At 29.6% G+C, this 21272-nt stretch overlaps 1 protein-coding gene across 1 annotated transcript in view; it reads right to left on the bottom strand.

Moving 5' to 3' along the window:
- LOC107444125 (monocarboxylate transporter 9) overlaps positions 1-20781 on the bottom strand; it is a 55031-nt gene extending 34250 nt beyond the window's left edge. Inside the window, exon 1 of the mRNA XM_043051941.3 lies at positions 20514-20781. Within this exon, the coding sequence (XP_042907875.1) occupies positions 20514-20721 (208 nt within the window). The 5' untranslated portion in view covers positions 20722-20781. The remainder of the gene's footprint in view (positions 1-20513) is intronic.
- Between the last annotated feature and the right edge of the window lie 491 nt (positions 20782-21272).

Genomic DNA, 21272 nt, shown 5'->3' with positions numbered 1-21272 from the left:
ATCCTTTAACACATCCCCCCGCCGAGGTGATAGATGTCCCTTTCAGAGGCGGTTAAACAGCATGCAGGGCACCCGGGCATAAAATTGTTTAAGACCTCCATAGCATGTTATAATGTTTAAAAACGAACTAGAAAAAATTACAATCACAAAATAAATCATTTCTAAAATAGGATGCAATAATCTTAACAAATTTAAACATATTTTGATTACCCCCAAAATCTCACATAAAGCGGTTTTTAACTATGCATAATATTAAAAAAAATTGAGTTGGTAACCAGTTGTAATCCTCAAATAATAAAATTATTTTTAAAAAAAAATATGGAAGTTAATTAATACAATTAAATTAAATAAACATAAAGGTATAACAGATCAAAAAAATTCAAAAGGTATGAATTATTTTGTCAAACTAAACAGTTATTAAAACATCTTTCAATGCCCAAGTACCTATCATTTTGATTAGAACACAGAAAAATAGATTTCGGTTGACTTTTTAAGGTTTCCTAACTATTCAAGTGATTGGTGTTTACATGATAATCAATCACTATTTGTAGAGAGAAACACTTTATACAATAGAATATATATATTTTTAAAAATATATAAGGCAATGTTGTTTATTCTTAGCTTTTTTTTATTACAATTTATTAAATATAAAATTCTGAAGCGCCTCCGGGCATGCGTTACGACGATCCCTTTTCTGGCCGATGGGATAAAATACTTAAATTCAAATATCACTCGATCTTATTATTATTATTGCTTCAAGAAAAATGTTGTTATTCAATTTTCTGAGCTTTTAATTTTCTCTACCACGACATATCTTAATTTTAGAAGTAAATTTCTTATTTCTTCCAGTGAAAATTTTTAATTTGTTTAAGATAATGGGATACCTGCAAGTAACGTAGTGTGGGTATCTTGATCCTGATAGGTTGTTGAAACCGGGCATTTGTTTACGTTAGGAACTATTCTTTCCATTCCATTTCGAGACAGCCAAGCCCATCAAGTATCAATTCTCTTAAGTAACACATTCTGAATTCTTCTAGAAAGATTCTTTCTCAAAGATTTTAATTCTTTCACTGTATATTTAAACAGAGACTTAACACAAAGATGGGAGCGAAGCCACGTAGAACATAAAAAAAAACTAATTATGAATCGAAGTTGTCAGGTACACAAAACAAAAATATATCACGGTTACAATAAAATACATAAACAAATAATAAATCTAAGTTCAGTAAAAGATGTAGACTATAAAAGAATTATATTTCAACAAATACGAGCCTGAATTTAATTAACTTCACTTTAATTAACATTTTAACCAATGTGGAGAAGTTTTGCTCAACTTTAACATTTTCTTTATATTTAAAATAAGACAAAATAAAATAAAATAAAGGAAAAACTAATCGCAGATATATTATTTCTTGCACTGACGTATCTTTATGACTGAAAATAAGAAGAAAAAAAACTTCTGAATTAGTATTGGAAGTTTTCAAAATTTTGGCTCATTTTCATACAATCCTAAAGATTAACAAATAATACGTCTTTATTCATTTGTTTATTATTATAATTTTTTTTTTTTGACAGAATGAAAACCAAGTATACCCATTTCCTAGAATTATTTTAATTAGGAAGATTATTATTAATATTTATATAGTTTTTCGATTCGAAATCTGCTCTATGCTCGCGTTTTTTCCCCCTCTTCTCCAGTGAGTGACGTCATCTGCGAGTGACGTCATATTTTTATTTCCTTCTTTCTTTAATTCATTTGCAAGGGATTATTTTTCATTAAAAAAAATTTGCGATTTGAATATTTAAATATTTATACGTATGTCTTATTCAAAACATTTCCTTAGGTTAATTTTATTAACTTAAACTAATTTATAACCAGGTAAAAGTTAAATAAATAAATTTTTCAAAAATTAGAGTATTTATTCGTGATTCTGAACTTATGTGGTTTTTAAATTCATTTTTCATTGGTTGCGTTTAATAATTCAAACTAAGAATAATAAATATATATATATACTTGCATACTTGTAAAAATACATGTCACACACGGCACCCTTTAGAAAGTTCGTCCACCGCCCACCAGGGTACCCCAGTCCATCTCAGAGTTTTAAGTTCTGTAGTAATGGGGACTTTCAGCCGTGATGGCTTAGGGGATAGAGCGTTCGCCTTCCAATGAGGAGAACCGGGTTTGCATCCCAGCGATGGTTGGCCAAAACGAATCCCGCATCCGGAGTGTTGAAGCAAAATATCCTCAGTGGTAGACGGATTATGGGTTAGAGTCCCCTTGCCTTTAGGCTAACTATGGAAGGTTTTTCCTCTCCATTTAACGCAAAAAGCGGGTTAGTTCCAACAAACAGTCCTCCACGATGGCGAAATTTCTCTCAATACTTGATCCAGGAGTTCCCTTGTCTTCTGGATTGGGTTCAAAATGACAAGGCTACGGAGTTGAACATTAGTTGTCGTCAACCCAAAAGATTGGGTCGGCTGTTAATGACGTAAGTGGGTAAGTGGGGTACTTGAAATCTTCATACATTACTGTATCGTTATGGGAAAATTCCATACGAGTGAGTCTTGCATCATAATAATGCCTGTTTCATGATATTGTTTTGTTCTTTCAACAGTAATTTTTCCATTGGTGGGTAAATTTCTTCTGATAAATGAGACAAACATTAAATAACCTTAATTGTAATTTTGTTACAGAGAGTTGAGTCAAATTCCGTTACTTCCGTAATAATGAAGGCCAAGGAATTTTTTTAGAAGTATCATTCATTTTATATTTCAAGCGTGTTTACAATGGTTTGTCCTAAACGTTCTACTTTTCCATTAGTTTCCTATCTATGGACTGTAGTTTGTAATTGTTAAATTTTACAATGTTTCAGAAATGTTCTCAAAATCAGAAGAACCAAATGTTACATTTAGAATTCTCTAAGGCAATGTTTCCCAAAGTGTGGTACGCGTACCCCCATTGGTAGGAGAACAGTTTAGCTGCGGTACGCTTTCTTATGCGAAATGTCTTGCAACAATCGAGAATTTCAAAAAATTTTATTTAAAAACAAAGCTAGCTATGAAAATTTACGATTACGTATTTTTCTGTTGGCTATTTTTTACAGAGTTAACAGTTAATAATGAGTGGCGTCAACGGCCAGCTGTGATTTTTAACTTTATTCCATTCTAAATAAACATTTAAAAAAAAATACATTCATTTTTTTTATTAGTGGTACACAGCTTTGCGAAAAATTTAGAAAGGGTGCACAATAGTCATAAATTTGGGAAACACTACTCTAAGGAGTTGGAATTTGAAACATTTGATTTAAAAAGTTAATCTAAGTTTCAGTTGTTATTAATTTAGATGCAAAAGACAGCATATACCGAAATGGATGATCCATTATTAAAGTGAAGTACTTTTTGTAGAATTATAATAATTGAATCCACTTACACAGTTTACTGCTTTTATTTCAAAAGGTTTGCCAACTGGGGGTATTGCCTAAAAAAAAACTAGTCGCTTTTGTCTAGGCGTTTTTATTTATTCAACAAATAGGGTAATGTTTATTAAAATTTTTAATATTTAAAAATAATCGATAGATGAATTATGTTCAAAGTGTTTGAACATAAATGAAAAGGAGTGGGAGGGGGCATGTTCAAAACGAGTATTTTACACTACTGAAACTGCATTTCGTTGTTGGATTCTGATAAGAAAAAGGGGGGAAGTGTTTGTTGTTCGAATAAAATACCATTAGGAATAAACAAGATCTTGATTAATGAGAAACATGACCCAAAACGGTGGATTTGTTGCAACAAAACTGATAGTTGTTGCATAACTCGTCTGATTAAGAACGGACGAAAGGGAAGCGAAGTTGGACATCGAAAAGAAACAATTACAAAAAAATCGTTCTGGGTGTACTTTTTTGTACAATATTGTTTAAAAAATCAAAAAAAGAATAAAATTTAGGAGCAATGAAATATTTTCACTATATCCCGGGGTCATGAAGAAAGTCATGAGAAATCATGGAAAGTCATGAATTACGGTATTGAACAAAATTTGTTATGAAATGTCATGATTTTAACTATTTTTTTTTTTAAAATAATGCATTCAGATGGCTGGAAAATCTAATTTTTAAAATGGGATCCCCCCCCCCCAATTTCATGGTGTTCCAAATATCTGAATTTGTAACAAAATCCCCACTCGCAGTCATATTCCATTAAAATATAAAAAGTTTTTATCCTGTTCTTAAAACATTATGGTGTTCTTTCAAAAAATAAAATAAAAAACATTTCTAGAGCGAATGAACCTTTAAATTTCTGTGATTTCAGATTTTTTGCTATTATTTTTTTATTTTATTTTATTAACTTAAAATTCTACCTGAAGCAAGCCAGACATTGTCGAATTTCTTTTATTACGAAATGAGAACAGAAAAATCAGGAGTACTTCCTTTCGGGTGAACAAGAAAAGTATCTTTAGAATATAATTCTGCAGAGAAAAAAAGTACTTGTTTTTTTATTTTTTTTCAGCTATTTTATTGATTCAACTCTTTTTTTTAAATTTAAAATCTATAAATATGAAGATGCAGAGTATAACAGTTTTGGTTATACCTATCATTTCAGTGAATGTTATTATAATGCTTTTTTAAATTTATTGTTGCATTTTTGTCGGAGAAAATAATAACTTCGTTAAATCATGAAAAATTCTTGGAATGAGCCATAGAAAGTCATGAATTTGAAAATTGTGCCCTGTAAACCAAACAATGGCAACCATTTTTTTTGGAGTGAGAAATGTAAAGTAATATTTCATAGTACAAAAGCTTCCTAAAAAATATGAAAATAAACACGAAATTAAAAAGAAAAAAGTTGCCTTCAATATAGAAAATTATTGTAGCTCTATTGTATGAGCATAGATTCTAACCTCTCATCTAAGGTGCTTCTTCAATAATTTTCCAATGGAAGCAGCCTTTTCAATAATTAGAGATCTGTAGCTTTTTTCGCACGACATTCCATTTTATCTTCAATTATTCAGTACATCCATTATTATAATTATTAATAATAAGTATAATTATTCAGAATCCCATAGAGATACCTGATGATGACGTAGTGTGGGTATCTCGATCCTGATGGGTTGTTGAAACGTGGAATTTGTTTACGTTAGCAACTGTTCTTTCCATTCTATTTCGAGTAGTCCAAGCCCGACACGAATCAATTCTCTTAAGTGAAACATTCCAAATTATTTCACAAAGATTCTTTCTCAAAGATTTCAATTCTTTCACTCTATATTTATACACAGACTTATCATAAAGACAGGCATGAAGCCATGTGAAACATGAACAAACTTATTATGCATCGAAGTTGCCAGGTACTCAAAGCAAAAATCTATCGCTGTTACTATAAAATACATAAGCAAATCATAAATCAAAGTTAAGCAAAAGAAGTGGACGAGAAAGAATTCTATTTCAATTCATTCGATGAATTCGAATACGGCTCTGTATTTTAATTAAATGAACTTAACGTCAATTAACATTTTGAGTTATGTAGAAAAATTTAGCTCAACTTTAATACGCCATTTACCTGATGAAGATTAGCTGGCACTGACGTCATAGGTTACGTCATGGGTATGGGAATGGCATCCCATACCCATGCATGTGCACGAATATGGGATGTCTACTTCTTGAAGTGCAAGTACCCAATCAATCAGCATATCGTCAATCATACTAAAAAACTGTTCTCACATTAAATCTTTCGATTTTACTCAAAGTGAGAGCTTTCTTTCACACCATAAACCCTTCACTTATTCTAAAACGCTTTAACCTTCCAAATCCCTTCAATCATACTAAAAAGACTATGGCTTACCTTTCAAAAAAGATTTGAAATTACGTATTTATGCTTAGTTATGGTAAAATAACCATTGAAATGACTTAGTCTATTTTTAAACAATAGCCAATATTACAAATAACTGTTAATCAAAGTTTTTAAAAAAATATTGAATTGTTACCCGTTTTCATGAAAAATACTCTTCTTACCCATACTTCATCGTTCTTTACCATTTTTTACCCATACTTTATCGTTTCTTACCCATGCTTTATTATCAGTATATCCATAATTACTTAATTCGATATAGGAAATCGCAAGATTACTTGAATGAACTAGGAGCTCACCAAAACTTCGATAGTTACTTTTCAATCATCATTGTGTTTTTTCCCCTTAAAATTCGATAAGATCATTCTGTCTATAAACTAAAGAACTATTATGATTTTGTGTAAGCACATTTTATTAATTTGATAAAAAATGATACCTGGATTTGAAAAATTATCAACTGCATTTGAAAACAAAAATTTAAACACATAATACCTGATACAGAAGGAAGTAATAAATGATAAGTAATTTTACTTGCAAGTGATCTATAACAATAACTTTGGATCATACAACAGATTTTATCTCTCGTCAGTCTTTATATTTTTAAAAATTTCAATATAAATATTAAGATTTAAATCTGGCAACATCTAATCTAATTTTTATTTATTCAGCCGCCTGCAGTGATCATAAAATTGTGGCAGCATGTTTTTGCGTCTTACTAACAAATAAGTGACTAATATAAAAAAGCAAAATATATCATATAAACATACTTAGCAATAAGTTCTGTAGAAAAATTACTACATGCTTGCATGGTTTACAAAATTATTCAAATTCTTATTTATTAAAAAAAAGAAGAAAGAAAGTTTTCAAATCATTATAACTTATTTCTGTAACAGATAATGCCGTGTTGACGGACGGCCCTTGATTTACTTGATTCAATTTGGTACTTGCACTTCATGAAGAAGACTGCCCACATCCACACACGTGACTTATGACGTCAACGCCAGCTAATTTTTATCAGCAAAATGGAGTATTAAAGTGAGCCAAGTTTCTCTACGTAAGTCAGAATGTAAGTTATCGTAAGTTAATTAAATACAGAACCGTATCGAATTAGTTGAATATAATTCTTTCACATATCTTGGATTTATTATTTGTTTATGCATTTTATTGTGACCGTGACGTATTTATGTTTTGTGTACCTGGCAACTTCGATGCATAATTAGTTTGTTTATACATGGCTTCGTGTCTGTCTTTGTGTTAAGTCTCTGAGTAAATATATAGTGAAAGAATTGAAATCTTTAAGAACGAATCTTTGGGAAAGAATTTAGAATGTGTCACTAAAGAGAATTGTTACTTGAACGGCTTAGCTGACTCGAAATAGAATGGAAAGAATAGTTGCTAACGTAAACAAATGCCACGTTCCAACAACCCATCAGGATCGAGATACCCACACTACGTCACTTGCAGGTATCCCATTAGTTTACGACATACACACATCATGCATCATTTTAAATAAAATTTATCAAACCAAAAAGTAAGGCCTTTATGTCAGAAAAAGGTATTCCTTAAATTATTTAAAATATTATAATATAGAACTACTGCATTTTCTTTCTTCTTTATAATTTTGTCCACCCATAAACAAATTTTTAAAAACATAAATAAATTAAACGAAATAAGTAAACATACCCTGTCTTCTCACTTGAAATATTTAATCATTTGATTATCTTAATGATTGTGGCTCATAAATATTTACTTCGGTCCTTGGAGGAAAAAAAAACCCAGACAAATTTATCGAAAAGAGACACAAATAGATGGAAATGGACGATAGATCAAGATTTCGCGTCATTTTCATTCCTTAATGATAACTCAAATAACACACAGTAAAACAAAAAGCCATTTTTTTCTTTAGGCATGACCGTTCAATCACGTTACAAGCAAATGGTGACACCTTTAAGAAACTAATTAATAATATATTCACAATTCGTTAGAATTCTTGAAAATGGGGGATCAACTAAATAAACTGATACTACTTATAAGTATTATCGACTATAAATAGCATAAAAATAATATAGTAGTATAAAATATTAGTGGTATAAAATAGCATAACAGAGATGCCAACTGCTCCGAATACTCAAATTAAAAAAAACGGTAAATAGCTACAAAGTAAATTTTGCAAATACATTTAACTATTTTTGCTTGCTTTCTAAGAGGTATAACATGACATAAGTACTATAAAATGCGGTGAATTATATAAGCCTACGAATTATTTAGAAATAGTGGTGGATAAAAATCTACTCAATTGAATTTATTAAACCAAGAATCACAATAGATAAACTACCACTTTAAAATATATATTTGCTGTCCGGAGCAAGTTGGCATCTCTGGTATAAGTATAGTAGTATAAAAGTAAGTAGTATAAATATAAGTAGTATTAAAATAAACATCCTATTGAAGAATATGTGAAGCAGTCAATGTATGAAATGCTGGTATTCTGTAGAATGCTATCAGATAGAGTGAAAAAAAATTATCATATACAATGACTCTTTACGCCATGGAAATTATAATATCCCTTGCCTAGTCATTTTACTGAATATCTAGGCAATGTGTGAAATGTTGTCAGTCAATTTTGAGCACTCTTACAAGTAACTAGACCAGATTTCATACACTAACTGAAACAACATATTATTGCAATGCGTATATCAAGGTTGTTATGACCACAGTGGAAATCTCACTTTGTCGAAAAACAATAATGTTTAAGTTCTTTTTACAAAAGTTTTTCTTCGATATTTTTCCCAGCATGTCTGTTATAACAACGCACTAAAATTAATATTTAGAGTACAACAAACTGATTTTTCAGAATCATTTGGAGCCTCCTTGAAAAATTAAAATTGAACATCAAAATACAATTTTTGAATAAAGGAAGAAGAAAAATTGTTTTTATGCTTGAAAAAAAAATGGAAAATACGTTGAATGCTGGCGTATTTGCTTCACCTGTTATTTAATTTTCACCTATTATTCACCTGTTATTTTATTATTAAATGTAACAAAAACAGAAAAGTTGAAAATTTCAAAAATAGATTGCCAGTCAAAATTTGTATCAGTTTAAAGGTCAAATGTAGATTACACTTAGAATATTTTTTTAAAAAATACACTCCATTTTTGGAAACAATTTTTGTCGATCAAAAGACATTAATTTTTTAGCAGGTTTTCCAAAAAGACCAAGCCGTTCAGTTTATATTTTTAAAAAAAGGTGATCTCTCGATATTTTATTATTCAAAATTAACATACATGCATTTAAATTTACTTTATGGATGACCATTAAGCAAAAAATATAAATGAAATATGCTATGATATTATTACCGGAAAATAGAATATCTTATAAGTTCTGATGAAAACAATCGGTATCATGAATTATATAATGGCAGTATTTAAAAGATATTTTCATGTCTTTAAGTAGAAGTTGGTCAGATAATTTCTTAAAATGAAATTTAGTCTGCAAAAATGTAAATAATTTAAATTTTTATTTATATACATCAAATGTTTTAATACTACTACAAAAAAAGTATGATGATTATACTACTCCTTATAAAATATACAAAAATGTAACAAAAACAGTAAAAGATGTGTTTAAATATGCAGTGTTGTTAGCAAAAAATATTATTAATAATAATAAAACTTCATTCAATGTTTTTTTATTCATAATTTAATAAAGTAATCGAATTTTTTTTATTATAATTAGTTTTAGAAATCGAGCCATCAAAAATAATTTTTTTATGTGTATTGCATTCTCTCTCTCTTTTAAATAAAATTAAAAACAAAGTAGAATTATATTTGATGAAGCTCAGAGGGTTGTAGTTTTTTTAATAGCATCAAAAATAAAATTATATCTGTACTAGTTTAGATTTTAGAGTATAGTTTAACTATTCAGGTTAACTTTTTGAACTTTTGATTAACTTTACTATTCAGGATAACGTTTTGCTTAACTTTTCTATTCAGGATAAATTTTTGAGTAACTTTACTATTCAGGATAACTTGATTATAAGAAATCATATACACACATTTCTTTTTTAATGTTTTCCAAGTGGAAATTAATTTTTTTACTTATTAAGGGCATTTATTCCGCAAATAGATAATGTATTTGCCGCTTCTTATCTCCTTCAAAACCAAAAATTTTTGTCCAGATTTGTTTTAAACTTATTTCTATCATGTTCCAAGTTATCTTAGTTTAAAATTCTTTAGAATTTATAATTTGTTTTTCTTAAAAATTTGGGCTAGATATTTTGTAAATTACACACTTTCAATATAATTGTGCCTTCAAAACAATTAATATATTGGGTTTAAAAGATTGATACAGTCACTTGAGTCGTGGTGGCTTAGGGGATAAAGCCCTCGCCTCCCAGCGATGGCTGGTCGATTCGAATTCCGCACCCGGTTTGCATCAACCACAGTGCTGACGCAAAATATCTTCAGGGATAAACGGATCATGGGTTAGAGTCCTTTTGCCGTCAGGCTAACCGTGAGAGGTTTTCGTGATTTTCCTCTCTTTGTAATGGAAAAGTGGGTTAGATAAATCGAAAAGTATTCCACGAAGGCAAATTTCTCCCAATACTTGATTCCCTTGTCTTCTGGATTGGGTTCAAAATTACAAGGCTAAGGAGTTGAACATTGATAGTCGTAAACCCTAAATTGGGTCGACTGTTCAACGACGTTTATAAAAAAAAGGTCAATCACTTCAACAGCAATTTTTTACCCCTTTCTGCTGTTGCGAAATATTGGTTCAAAATATAAGCCAGCTTTTTCAATTTTAGCCTGTCTTTTTTAAGGAATCGCAAAAAACCAGGCGGCTTTCATTGAAAATCAGGCCGACGACAGTATGAAAGTCATTTTAAATAATTTTGTGACGTATGTTCACCTTTTGGTGCAGCATTTTGTGAAACTTTTCATTCGTTGATTTATTTTTTTTAACCCAAGTGAAGTTAAACCCAATAATTTTTAAAATTGCTAAAAACAAACCTTTTTACATTTCAAAAACTTCCGAATAATAATGGTTACCGAAACACGACAAAAAAAGGATTATTACGGTTTTAAAGTTGGCCAGCCCTTAACCATAAACTGGAAAACTTTGACCCCTTTTTTGCTTAAAAATTTTTTTAAAACAGTACTGCTAGAACTTAAAGGTTAGAGCAAAAAAAATTATAAATACATACACAAAAATAGTTTGCATAAAATATTTTACTTGAATGGTCACAAAAAATATATATATAAAAATGAAAAAAAATTATTATACTCTTTTAAGTATGATTTGATGGATACTTTTTAAAAAAAATGGTTTTTAGCGAAGAATGGTTAAAATAGAAAACTTCCAGCAAAAAAACATCAGATATTTTTCTCAGAATAAAGAAAAGTATTTTAAAAGTAAAAGTAATCTAGAGATTTAGGAGTCGCAATATTACCTAATTATTGTTGTATAAATATTTCATTGAATGTCCCTATGTAAAATAAATAATAATAGCCTAGAAGTCCTGACTTTATTTTTATTTTTAGGTAATATTTGTGTATGTTTGAGGAACATAACAGTTTAACTCGAGTTGTTGAGAGAAACCTATTAAGAATTTTATTGCACATTAAGACAGTGCTGATATAAAATATGCTCAGTGGTAGACGAATCATGGGTTAGAGTCCTTTTGCCGTCAGGGTAACCGTGGGAGGTTTTCGTAGTTTTCCTCTTCATGTAACGCAAATACGAGTTCGATCTATGAAAAAGTCCTCCACCTTTTAGTTTGTCCCAATACCTGTTCCACTTTACTTGTACGAGTTTGTAAATTTGTACTTCTAGAGTTTAATTATTATAGAGTTTTATTGTAAGTAATTTCTTGCGGAGAAAAAACGCGACATTTTAAATCAATAAACTGCCACTAAAAGTTTTAAAAAAAATAGTTTAACATAAAAATAGGTTTCTTAAAATTGAAAAAACCGTTGAGTGTAGCTACAAAATAAACAAATTTTTAATATTATATAAATTAATTTTGTGCATAATAAATTAATATATAATTTTCGTGTATAATAGTAAGTTAATTTTTATTATTATTGTATTAAAAATTAATATACAAATTTCCAATATTAAATATAAAAAAATTTGAAACCGATGTGCAACTTTAATAGTTTATAAAAGAAAACAATTTCGGCGAATTTTATATAATCATGATGTTAGAAAAAAAGTTAAGTTGCGTGCAATACAATTAAAAGGACGCAATATTTTGATGTAAAAACAGGTAGAGTTTAATTAATCTTCAAAGATTCTTTCAATATTTCATAAGACTAACTAACTTTTTAGAAATTTGCCTCTGGTAGCGAAACATCCCTCCACTCTCCATGAACCGTGGTTCAAACACTAAAAAAAGTAGCATTTCGGATGATTACATCTGAATAATTAAAAAAGAACACATGCAAAATATTTATATAAAAAAAACATCATAAAATGGTACTTGAGTTAAATCTCGTCAACAAGGAAAGCCGGCTGCCTCATTGACACCAAATCATTTCATATTGTATGCGTATTTAACGGAAAATAAAACAAAAAGTCAATATTTTTAAAAAATGGAATTTAAAGTTTCAAAACATGGATTAGTATAGTTTGCCGCACAGTTTATTCATAAAAATAACTAAAGGTTTTGGCGAAAATGGTTGATGGAGTTTCGCACCAGTACCCATAAAATTTATCCCCTTGTCTATTTATTTATTTTCTATTTATTTATTTTAACCCTTTTTTCCGCTGCGCCCGTAATAAGATGACTGGATATAAAATGATATCCAGGAACGATAAGTGACTATGTTTTTTTTTTTAAAAAAAAAGGAATTATTTCGTTAAACACGAATGTCATTCAAATAAATTGTAGAAAGTGAATAATTGGGTTGACTGATATTTTTGAAGATAGGAGAGATTAAAATACAAGATGACTCACACATATATAAAAACATAAAGTTTTTAAATTAAAATAAGTTATGATTTAAAACAAAATTTTTTTAAGTAAAAAAAAAAAAGGATAAATGTAATTTTTCATGATTTTCTGAAACATTTTTTAAGAATTGCTTCTGTTGTCCTTTTATATTTCAACTAAGGTTTCAACCTCTCATAAAATACTGGAAAATCCGTCACTCGAAATTTCTTAAAAAATCAAAACGAGAAGCCGAGACCATTGCAGCAAGATAATTGATTAAATGTGAAGGTCAACTGATTAGGATTATTGACATAAGATTCGTGGGATAACTTAATGATTCATATCTTCATTATCAATTAAAAGGATGTAATGTGGGTCAGATTCACAAATTGATCATTTGAACATCAATGGATGGGAAATTAACGATTACTTTGAAATAAAAAAAAAAAGCCATAATTTTGAAATTTAATAAATCTCGATTTATAAGAGTGAAAGTGTATGTTCGCTCATAACTGGAGAAAGGAGGCACCGATTTGGATTGCGTTTTTCTTCTTCCGGAAACATTTTCAAGGGGTGATTTCTAAGCAATCAACGGCAGTTCGGACAGAATATCGAAAACATTCACTGATGAAAACCATTGTTATAGATTAAATAATCACGGAAAGTGTTCTTGCAAAATGTTAAAAACATAGATGAAGGCGAAACCACTAGGGGAAAAAATGAAATATCTTAAAACCTAGCTGAACTCATGGTTATAGGATAGAAACAAATATGCAGGCTCACATAAGTGATCAAAAATTCACCGTCACTATAGTTATGTTAAACATAAATGTAAATACTTATGCGTAACATAATGAAACTTAAATGTAAATACGAAATTTTCTTTTTGGCATTTCAATTTCAAGATTTTTGAATTTATTAAATTCTAATACTAAAACATTTTATTGCGAATTATTTTATAACCGTTGTTGAACAGCCGACCCAATTTTGGGTTTACGACTACCAATGTTCAACTCCGCAGCCTTGTCATTTTGAACCCAATTCAGAAGACAAGGGAACTCCTGCATCGAATTTCGGGAGATATTTGCCTTCGTGGAGGATTTTTTGATGGAGGTAACCCGCATTTGAGTTACATGGAGAGGAAAACCTCGCACGGTTAACCTGACGGCAAGGGGATTCTAATCCATGCTCCGTCTACCACTGAGAATTATTTACGTCCGCACTGTGGATGGTGCAAGCTGGGTGCGGAATTCCAATGTACCAGCCATCGCTTGGATTCGAACCCGGTTCACTTCATCATTGAAAGGCGAACGCTCTATTCCCTGAGCCAGTGCGGTCAATGCACCTGTTAATAAAAATGATTAATTGTTCTCATCTTTTTTGATCACGAATTCTCAAACTTTACGTTATTATTATCGTGACGTGAGAGGGGGGGGCACACGTTTTATTTTTAAAAAACTGCTCTTCTATTTTAAGTTTTATACATACATTTATGGGTAAATATGCATTCATATAAAAAATAAATATGCGTATCTGCATAAAACGTGAAATAAACGAATTTGTTCATTTAAACCTTCATCTTTTTATGCCGTTTTCGACAGCGAATTTTTAATTTAAGAATTCCGATATTATCAAATACTTGCAATTTTTTAATGGATTGATGCATTTTTATTTCCTTTAAGAAATTTAAGTACATCGAAAATACGTTCCTCTGCTTTTGAAGAACATCAATGTTTCACACGCGTGTGCATTCGCATGTAAAAGTGTGGCCGAAAGTGATTTAATCATCTATGTTTCATAATGGCTAGTTTAAATATTAGTCAAATACGTAATTTCAGTCAACTACAGGTACAGGGTTTGCATCCAATAACGAACGCGAGAGAATTTGTACTCATCTAGTTCGAAAAATTAATTACGTTAGAGCCGTGTTTTCTAAACTAACGTTAAAAGTAATTGCCAGGAATCACTACTAACTACTGTTTCTTTTTTTTTTTTTTTTAATAGGTTGGTACCTGCAGTCTCTGGCCAAATTGTTAGACGTACTATAAGATTCTATGTAAAATCTTAATTATACAGCTTTATTGTTTTTAAACGATTTGCTCTTGTTTACGTCCGTGTATCCAATTGGTTAACATTGTAAAAAAATCTCCGGAATAAAAACCCATTACATGCAGTGCCGGATTAAGCACACGCGGGGCCCTAGGCCATTCGAATTTTTGGGGCCCTTAGATTAAATTTTTTTCTCATATATTTTTTATTTATTCAAATATAAAAGTATTTACACATCTTTTCATTCAAGAAAGAATATTTAAAATAAAAATAAATAATAATAAATTGAATTTTACTTTATTTTGCTAAATTAGAACTAAAAAATAATCATAACATGTCATAATCATAACATATATATTTGAAATTGATTTTTTTTTCAATCATTGATTTTTTAATTTTTTAAAATTTATTTTCAAAAAATCCATTTCAAGGGGGCCCCTAATCATTGGGGGCCCCAGGCCATGGCCCAATGGGTAATCCGGCGCTGATTACGTGTGTATTTAAATATAAAAGTATTGCATATAAACTAGTGCAAAAGATGTCCTTATAAAAACACTACAGTGTGTCTATTCATTTCGTCAAATTATCGTAATATAATAACATAATACATAATATATATAATATAATAAAATATAATGAATGTTCTATAATTGTATAATAGATCGTCTGATTTATCCAGTCGTCGAATTTATATTATGTATCGCCTAATTTAAACAATTGATACACTAATGTAAACAAGTGCAGACAGTCTCGTAAAAACAATAAAGCTGTATAGTATCACCTAATAATTATAATTTTAAATAAAATCTTAGAGTGCATCTAATAAGTTGGCCAGGGACTGCAGGTACCTTGAAGTAAAGTTCGTCAATAAGTAGAAACAACTCCCAAGTTCTCGTTTTCAAGAGATCACCGCCCAGTGACCGACGCTACAGGACTCCAAGTATTTGAAAAATGTTGCAAGCCAGTACCTCCCCCTTTTCCAATTTTTTTCCCCTTCCAAATTTAAAATTTTATTGAATACCACCAGGCATAAAAATCAAATGATTACATTTGGAATGCTAATTACAAAGTGTATGAAATACTAATTACAACATAATAAAAATTTATAAAAACTTTTTTAAAGGAATATCAACATTATAATAAAAATTATAGCGGATTTTTTTTTTAAGCAACTTAATAATTTTGGACCAGAGTAGGCGAACAAGACAAAAATTTAATGTTCTCAAAATTATTGATTTTCCTTTTTTTTTTTTAAATATTGTTTGTTAAAAAAATATGTTTATAGGTTTTTATTTTTTAATTATAAATTCCTAGATTAACTTTCTGTGTGGTTATAAGTTCTCTATGAATAAGCTTGATGTGTGAGCTTCACGCCAATACTCCCAAAGAGTTCACGCAAGTCATAAACAGAGGAGGGAGTGACCTTTAAGAATGACCATGTGGTCTCTTCTCATTTAGTCTTAAATTAATTCTTTTCAATTTAGTTTTATGTCATGTTAGTTTTATAGAAATAGGCAGGATTTCTTTTTGTGAATGAAACATCAGTTTCGAATTTAGAAAAGCAATCAGATCATTTTTCTTGTCCTACTTTAATCTACTTTTTAATCAAAAATAAACATAAAAAATGTAAATGAATGCCTTTTTAACAGTGGAAATAAAAATATGGCCACCGAAGCCGACGTCTTCAGGGGGTACCAACTCTGGAAGCCATAGAACAAAATCTTTTCTATTGAGAGAGCCAGACAATTCTATTTTGAAAAATTATTTTGATTAAAATTTAGGCAACTATTCTATGGCTTCCGGAGCTGGTACCCCCTGAAGACATCGGCTTCGGTGGCCATATTTTCATTTTCATTGTTTTCTTTTTTCTTTATTGCTTCAATTATTCTTTCTTTTGAAAATACTGCTGCTTTGCGAGTTTTTTACAAAGAAAGTTCTGTTATTATAGAATTAAATACTTTGTATTCTTTTACTTTCGAATAGTATATCTTGATATGTTATTCATTATTTTACACTATTTAACTATTTCTGTTTTTTTCCCTTCCTAAAATTCTTGAATAGCTATCTTAGAAATCGAATTTTAAAAAGGACAAATCTTTAAAATTCGATATCAAAGAAACTATTTGACCGATTACGTTTTTAAATGTTTTTTGCCATAAAAAATGACATTCTTTAAATTGATTACCTCCCATTTCAAAATTATTTTGACTGTTATTAAATGAAGTAATTAAAAATAATAAATAAGTATTCAACTTTTTTGCATGTAATTATCTTTGGATTAAACATTTTATAATTGTGAGCACATTTTTTTTTAATTCACTTTAAAAGTTTCCACATTATGGCGAAGTACTCAAAAAGTAAAAATGACATTAAGGAGTCCAAACATTCGACAGCATTCTTGATCAAACGGTTAAAGCCCTACTTAAATTTTACACAAGTTTTGTAACTTAAACTAACATGCATAATTGAGGTCACCCCCTCGAACCATTCCTAGAACGTTAAAATCCGATTATTAAATCAAAAGTCATTCGGAGTGTTTATTTCCCCCACGCAATGTATATGTATATGAACCTGGGAGTCAAATGATAATATAATGTGAATTTGTTGACATAAAAACTTAACATTTTATGTAGAAACTACTCTTATTTCGTCTTAAAATATAATTTTAATTTAAGTTTGTTGGTTCAACATTTCAGCTGATCTTTTAAAGGGGGCTATTTAGAAACACTAAGGACCATAATTCTCAAATTAAGGCTAACTATTTGGGGGTCAGCCGAAAAAAAGGCATTTTTATTCAGAGAAAGTACATTTTTACGTCTGATTTCATAACTTAAAATATCGTCTGCCCTAATTAGCAGCGTTGTGGCCTCTGCTTAGTGCTTCCAATAAATCTACCCGATTTATCAAAGCTATAAAAATATCTAGAAATTCTAAAATAAATAACTGCGTTCTATCAAACAACCATTTTATTATAAAACTTTAGAACAGCAATCTTTTTACGTTGCCACTCAAAATTATAAAAAACACTTGATAATATTATGTTAATGACACTTTTAACTAATAATGTCATAAGCAATAGTTTGCATTAAGTTTATTCCATAATAATCATATATAATCCTTGCATAAATAATCGTTTGGTTATTTATAGCTTCATATAACACTAAGATTGAGTTTTAGTACGCTCAAATCCTATCATTAAATCAAAAGTTATTCAAAGTATTTTACTTTTTTCCAGAAACTGTACATGTAAACTTGTGTGTCAAATGTTAATATGATGTGTCAAATGTTAATATAATAAAATACTCCTATTTCGTCTCACGAATCTAATTTTAAGTTTTTCATCGAAATTGCAGCGAATTTTTTGAGGGGGCTATATAGAAACATGATAAGAAGACTAATTTCCAAGATAATTAATAAATATTAAATAATTACCAAGATATAAGTAAATTTAATGTTGACAACGAGAAGCATCAAAAGTTATTTTGTGGGGATTTAATTAATAACGATTATGTCAACCTTCATCTATCAAAAGGTACGTCAAGATAGAATCAAGTTAACATGTCTCTTATATACTAGTGAATTGATATTCAATATTTATAGTGGTAGTTACGTCACGATTTTACATATTTTTTCTTTGTATATTTAAAATAGTTATTAAAAGAGATTTTCTTGGAAACTTAAGTTAGACGGATGTATTTTAAATACAATTTTTGCATTCATCACTTTGCGCATGAAACTGACAGTTAAGTTCTAAATCATTTAACTAATCGCTTTAACCGTCATTTATAATCGTATATTAATGTAATTGCACCAAAAAAATAATAATAGCAAAACGGTTAATAAGATCAGACACCGATTCAAATAATTTTATCTTAAAATGTAACGTAGAATTAAATTTAGAAATCAAGCAAAATCATAAACATACTAATAACAGTGCAGATAATTTTAACCTTTAAATTAAGGATACAAAAATATTTACAGGAAAAAAGCAATAAATTTTATTTCTGCTGGTAAAGAACAATTTTTTTTTTTGAATGATAATTTTAAAAACGTCGAAATATCTTTAAATGGGTACTTGCACTCCAAAAAGAAGAAGACAACCAATACCCACACATGTGACTTATGACGTCTGCAGTAGCTAATCTTTATCAGCAATATGGAGTATTAAAGCTGAGCCAAGTTTTTCCACATAACTCAAAATGTTAATTAACGTGAAGTTAATTAAATATAGAGCAATATAGCACATCAAATTTGTTGAAATATAATTCTTTTTAGTTTTACTTCTTTTACTTAACTTAGATTTATTATTTGTTTATGCATTTTATTGTAGCTGCGATATATTTTTGTTTTGTGTACCTGGCAACTTCGATGCATAATTAGTTCTACCTGGCCTCCTGAATCTCTTGGTGGAAATATATCGTGGTAGAATCGAAATCTCTGTGAAAGAATATAGACCTTGTTACTCAAGAGAATTGGTACTGGACATGCTTGGCTTACTCGAAATAGAATGGAAAGAACAGTTGCTAATGCAAACAAATGCCACGTTTCAACAACCAATCAGGATCGAGATACACTACGTACGTCACTTGCAGGTATCACATTATAAGAAAGATATAATAAGGGAAAATATCATTAATGTTCATTCATGAGAACAACTTAAAAGATATTGTCGGAAACATGTTCATTAAAAATATGAATTTTGTTAACAGTCCCGACTATCTGCAGCAAGTAGTGAAAGCTTTTTTTTTTTAACAAAATAAAAGCTTTAAAAAAATATATGGTCTACAAAGACTCTAGCGAGATTAAATTCTTTGGCAATAATTTCTATCGTAAATTAAAACGCAAAAACAATTTTTTAGGAAATGTCTGTAACACTGCTCTCGTCTGCTACGGCACGAAGAATTAAATTGTAATGTTTAGGCTTATATGCCATGTATGTATATCATAAAAGATTATGCCTATAAAAAATATTACTTCGTATAACGAATATTTATTTTTAGAATATTTAAGGTGATATTATATATATCAATTTTCTTCTGTCAAATCCTGTTTCAGCAATTTTTCTAATTTGAAAAAATAAATCAAGAGAATTTAAAAGAATTATGAATATTTTTTTATTTTTAGAATTATGTTATTGAATAAAATTAACGATAATATGAATCATAATTATAGTGTTGTCGTTGAATATTATAAGTTTCTTCTATTTTGATGTGAATATGTATAAAAGTTCAGACGAATAATTGTTTAATTATTACATATCGTTCTTTAGTTACTGAGGTTGAATTACTGTCTCAGTTCTTTGACACATTACTGTATTTCTATAATAATGCAAGAGATTACTTTTAAGCAATTCGTATTGAACTTATAACTTTAGATAATTCTGTTTTCATTTTATTTTTTCCCCTTTATCACTTAAAACGACTTAATTCTTTTGCATATCAATAAATACGTATTTCTATAATTAGGCAAACGATCGTATAATAAAATAAATACATATTTCTATAATTACGCAAACGATCGTGTGATAAAATAAATTCATATTTCTATAATTACGCAAACGATCGTATGATAAAATAAATACATATTTCTATAACTATGCAAACGATCGTATGATAAAAAAATGCATATTTCTATAATTATGCAAATGATCGTCAAACAATTTGCGATTTTAAAAAAGTTTAAACTTACCTAAAAGGCACATTAAGGAACCACATAGACTAAAAGGCCATATAGCTTGCTCCCTGCTGATATTGTACACTTGCACTACGGAAACATAAATAATGCCCGCTGACCGGTGCAGGCCAACGGTCAAGAAACTGAGCCAGAAGCATGCAAATGCAATGAACCACGAGTAAAGTGGTTCCCTTTCCACATTAATTGTTCCAGTGTTTGCCATCGTTGTTGGCTTTCTTCTGACTGATCGGGGGAATATCGTCTGCTCGAGTTATAACGGAGGTAGCGCCACCGGCGAAGGACTTTTTCGAGTGTCGTAAAACAACAGTAAAATTGCCTCTTAATTAGTGTGTGGTTTCGTTGTTGGGTTTGTTTGTTTATTTTAAAATCACCGCCTCTTGAATTCGCGCATCCTTGAAAACACTGCTTGAATTAGGGAAAAGAAATGGAAGGATTTTCCGCCTGTTTATGGGCTATAAATATAATTTCTTTTTTAATTTTAAAAATGGAGACGCGAATTGAATATCGAACTAGTCAGGTACTAAACAAGTGTATATTTTTAAAATTTTTAGTTTCCATTTATTTGGTATTCAACGAGGCGCTTAATTTGCGTGCAGTTATCATAACTGCACGTATAAAATCGTTGTTTTTAAATTTAGCTTTCTTCACAACTCTTATTGTATATTTATTATCGTTAGTATTCAATAAGACTTAACTAGTTAGTTAGGATATACTTATAACTACTCTTTTAAAATCCTTATAAACTTCTTTATA

Source organism: Parasteatoda tepidariorum, chromosome 2 (assembly GCF_982258835.1).
Source record: "Parasteatoda tepidariorum strain Cologne lab strain chromosome 2, Ptep-v5.0, whole genome shotgun sequence".
NCBI lineage: Eukaryota > Metazoa > Arthropoda > Arachnida > Araneae > Theridiidae > Parasteatoda > Parasteatoda tepidariorum.
The sequence above is the reverse complement of the archived record's forward strand: the minus strand, read 5'-3'. Positions and strand labels throughout refer to the sequence as shown.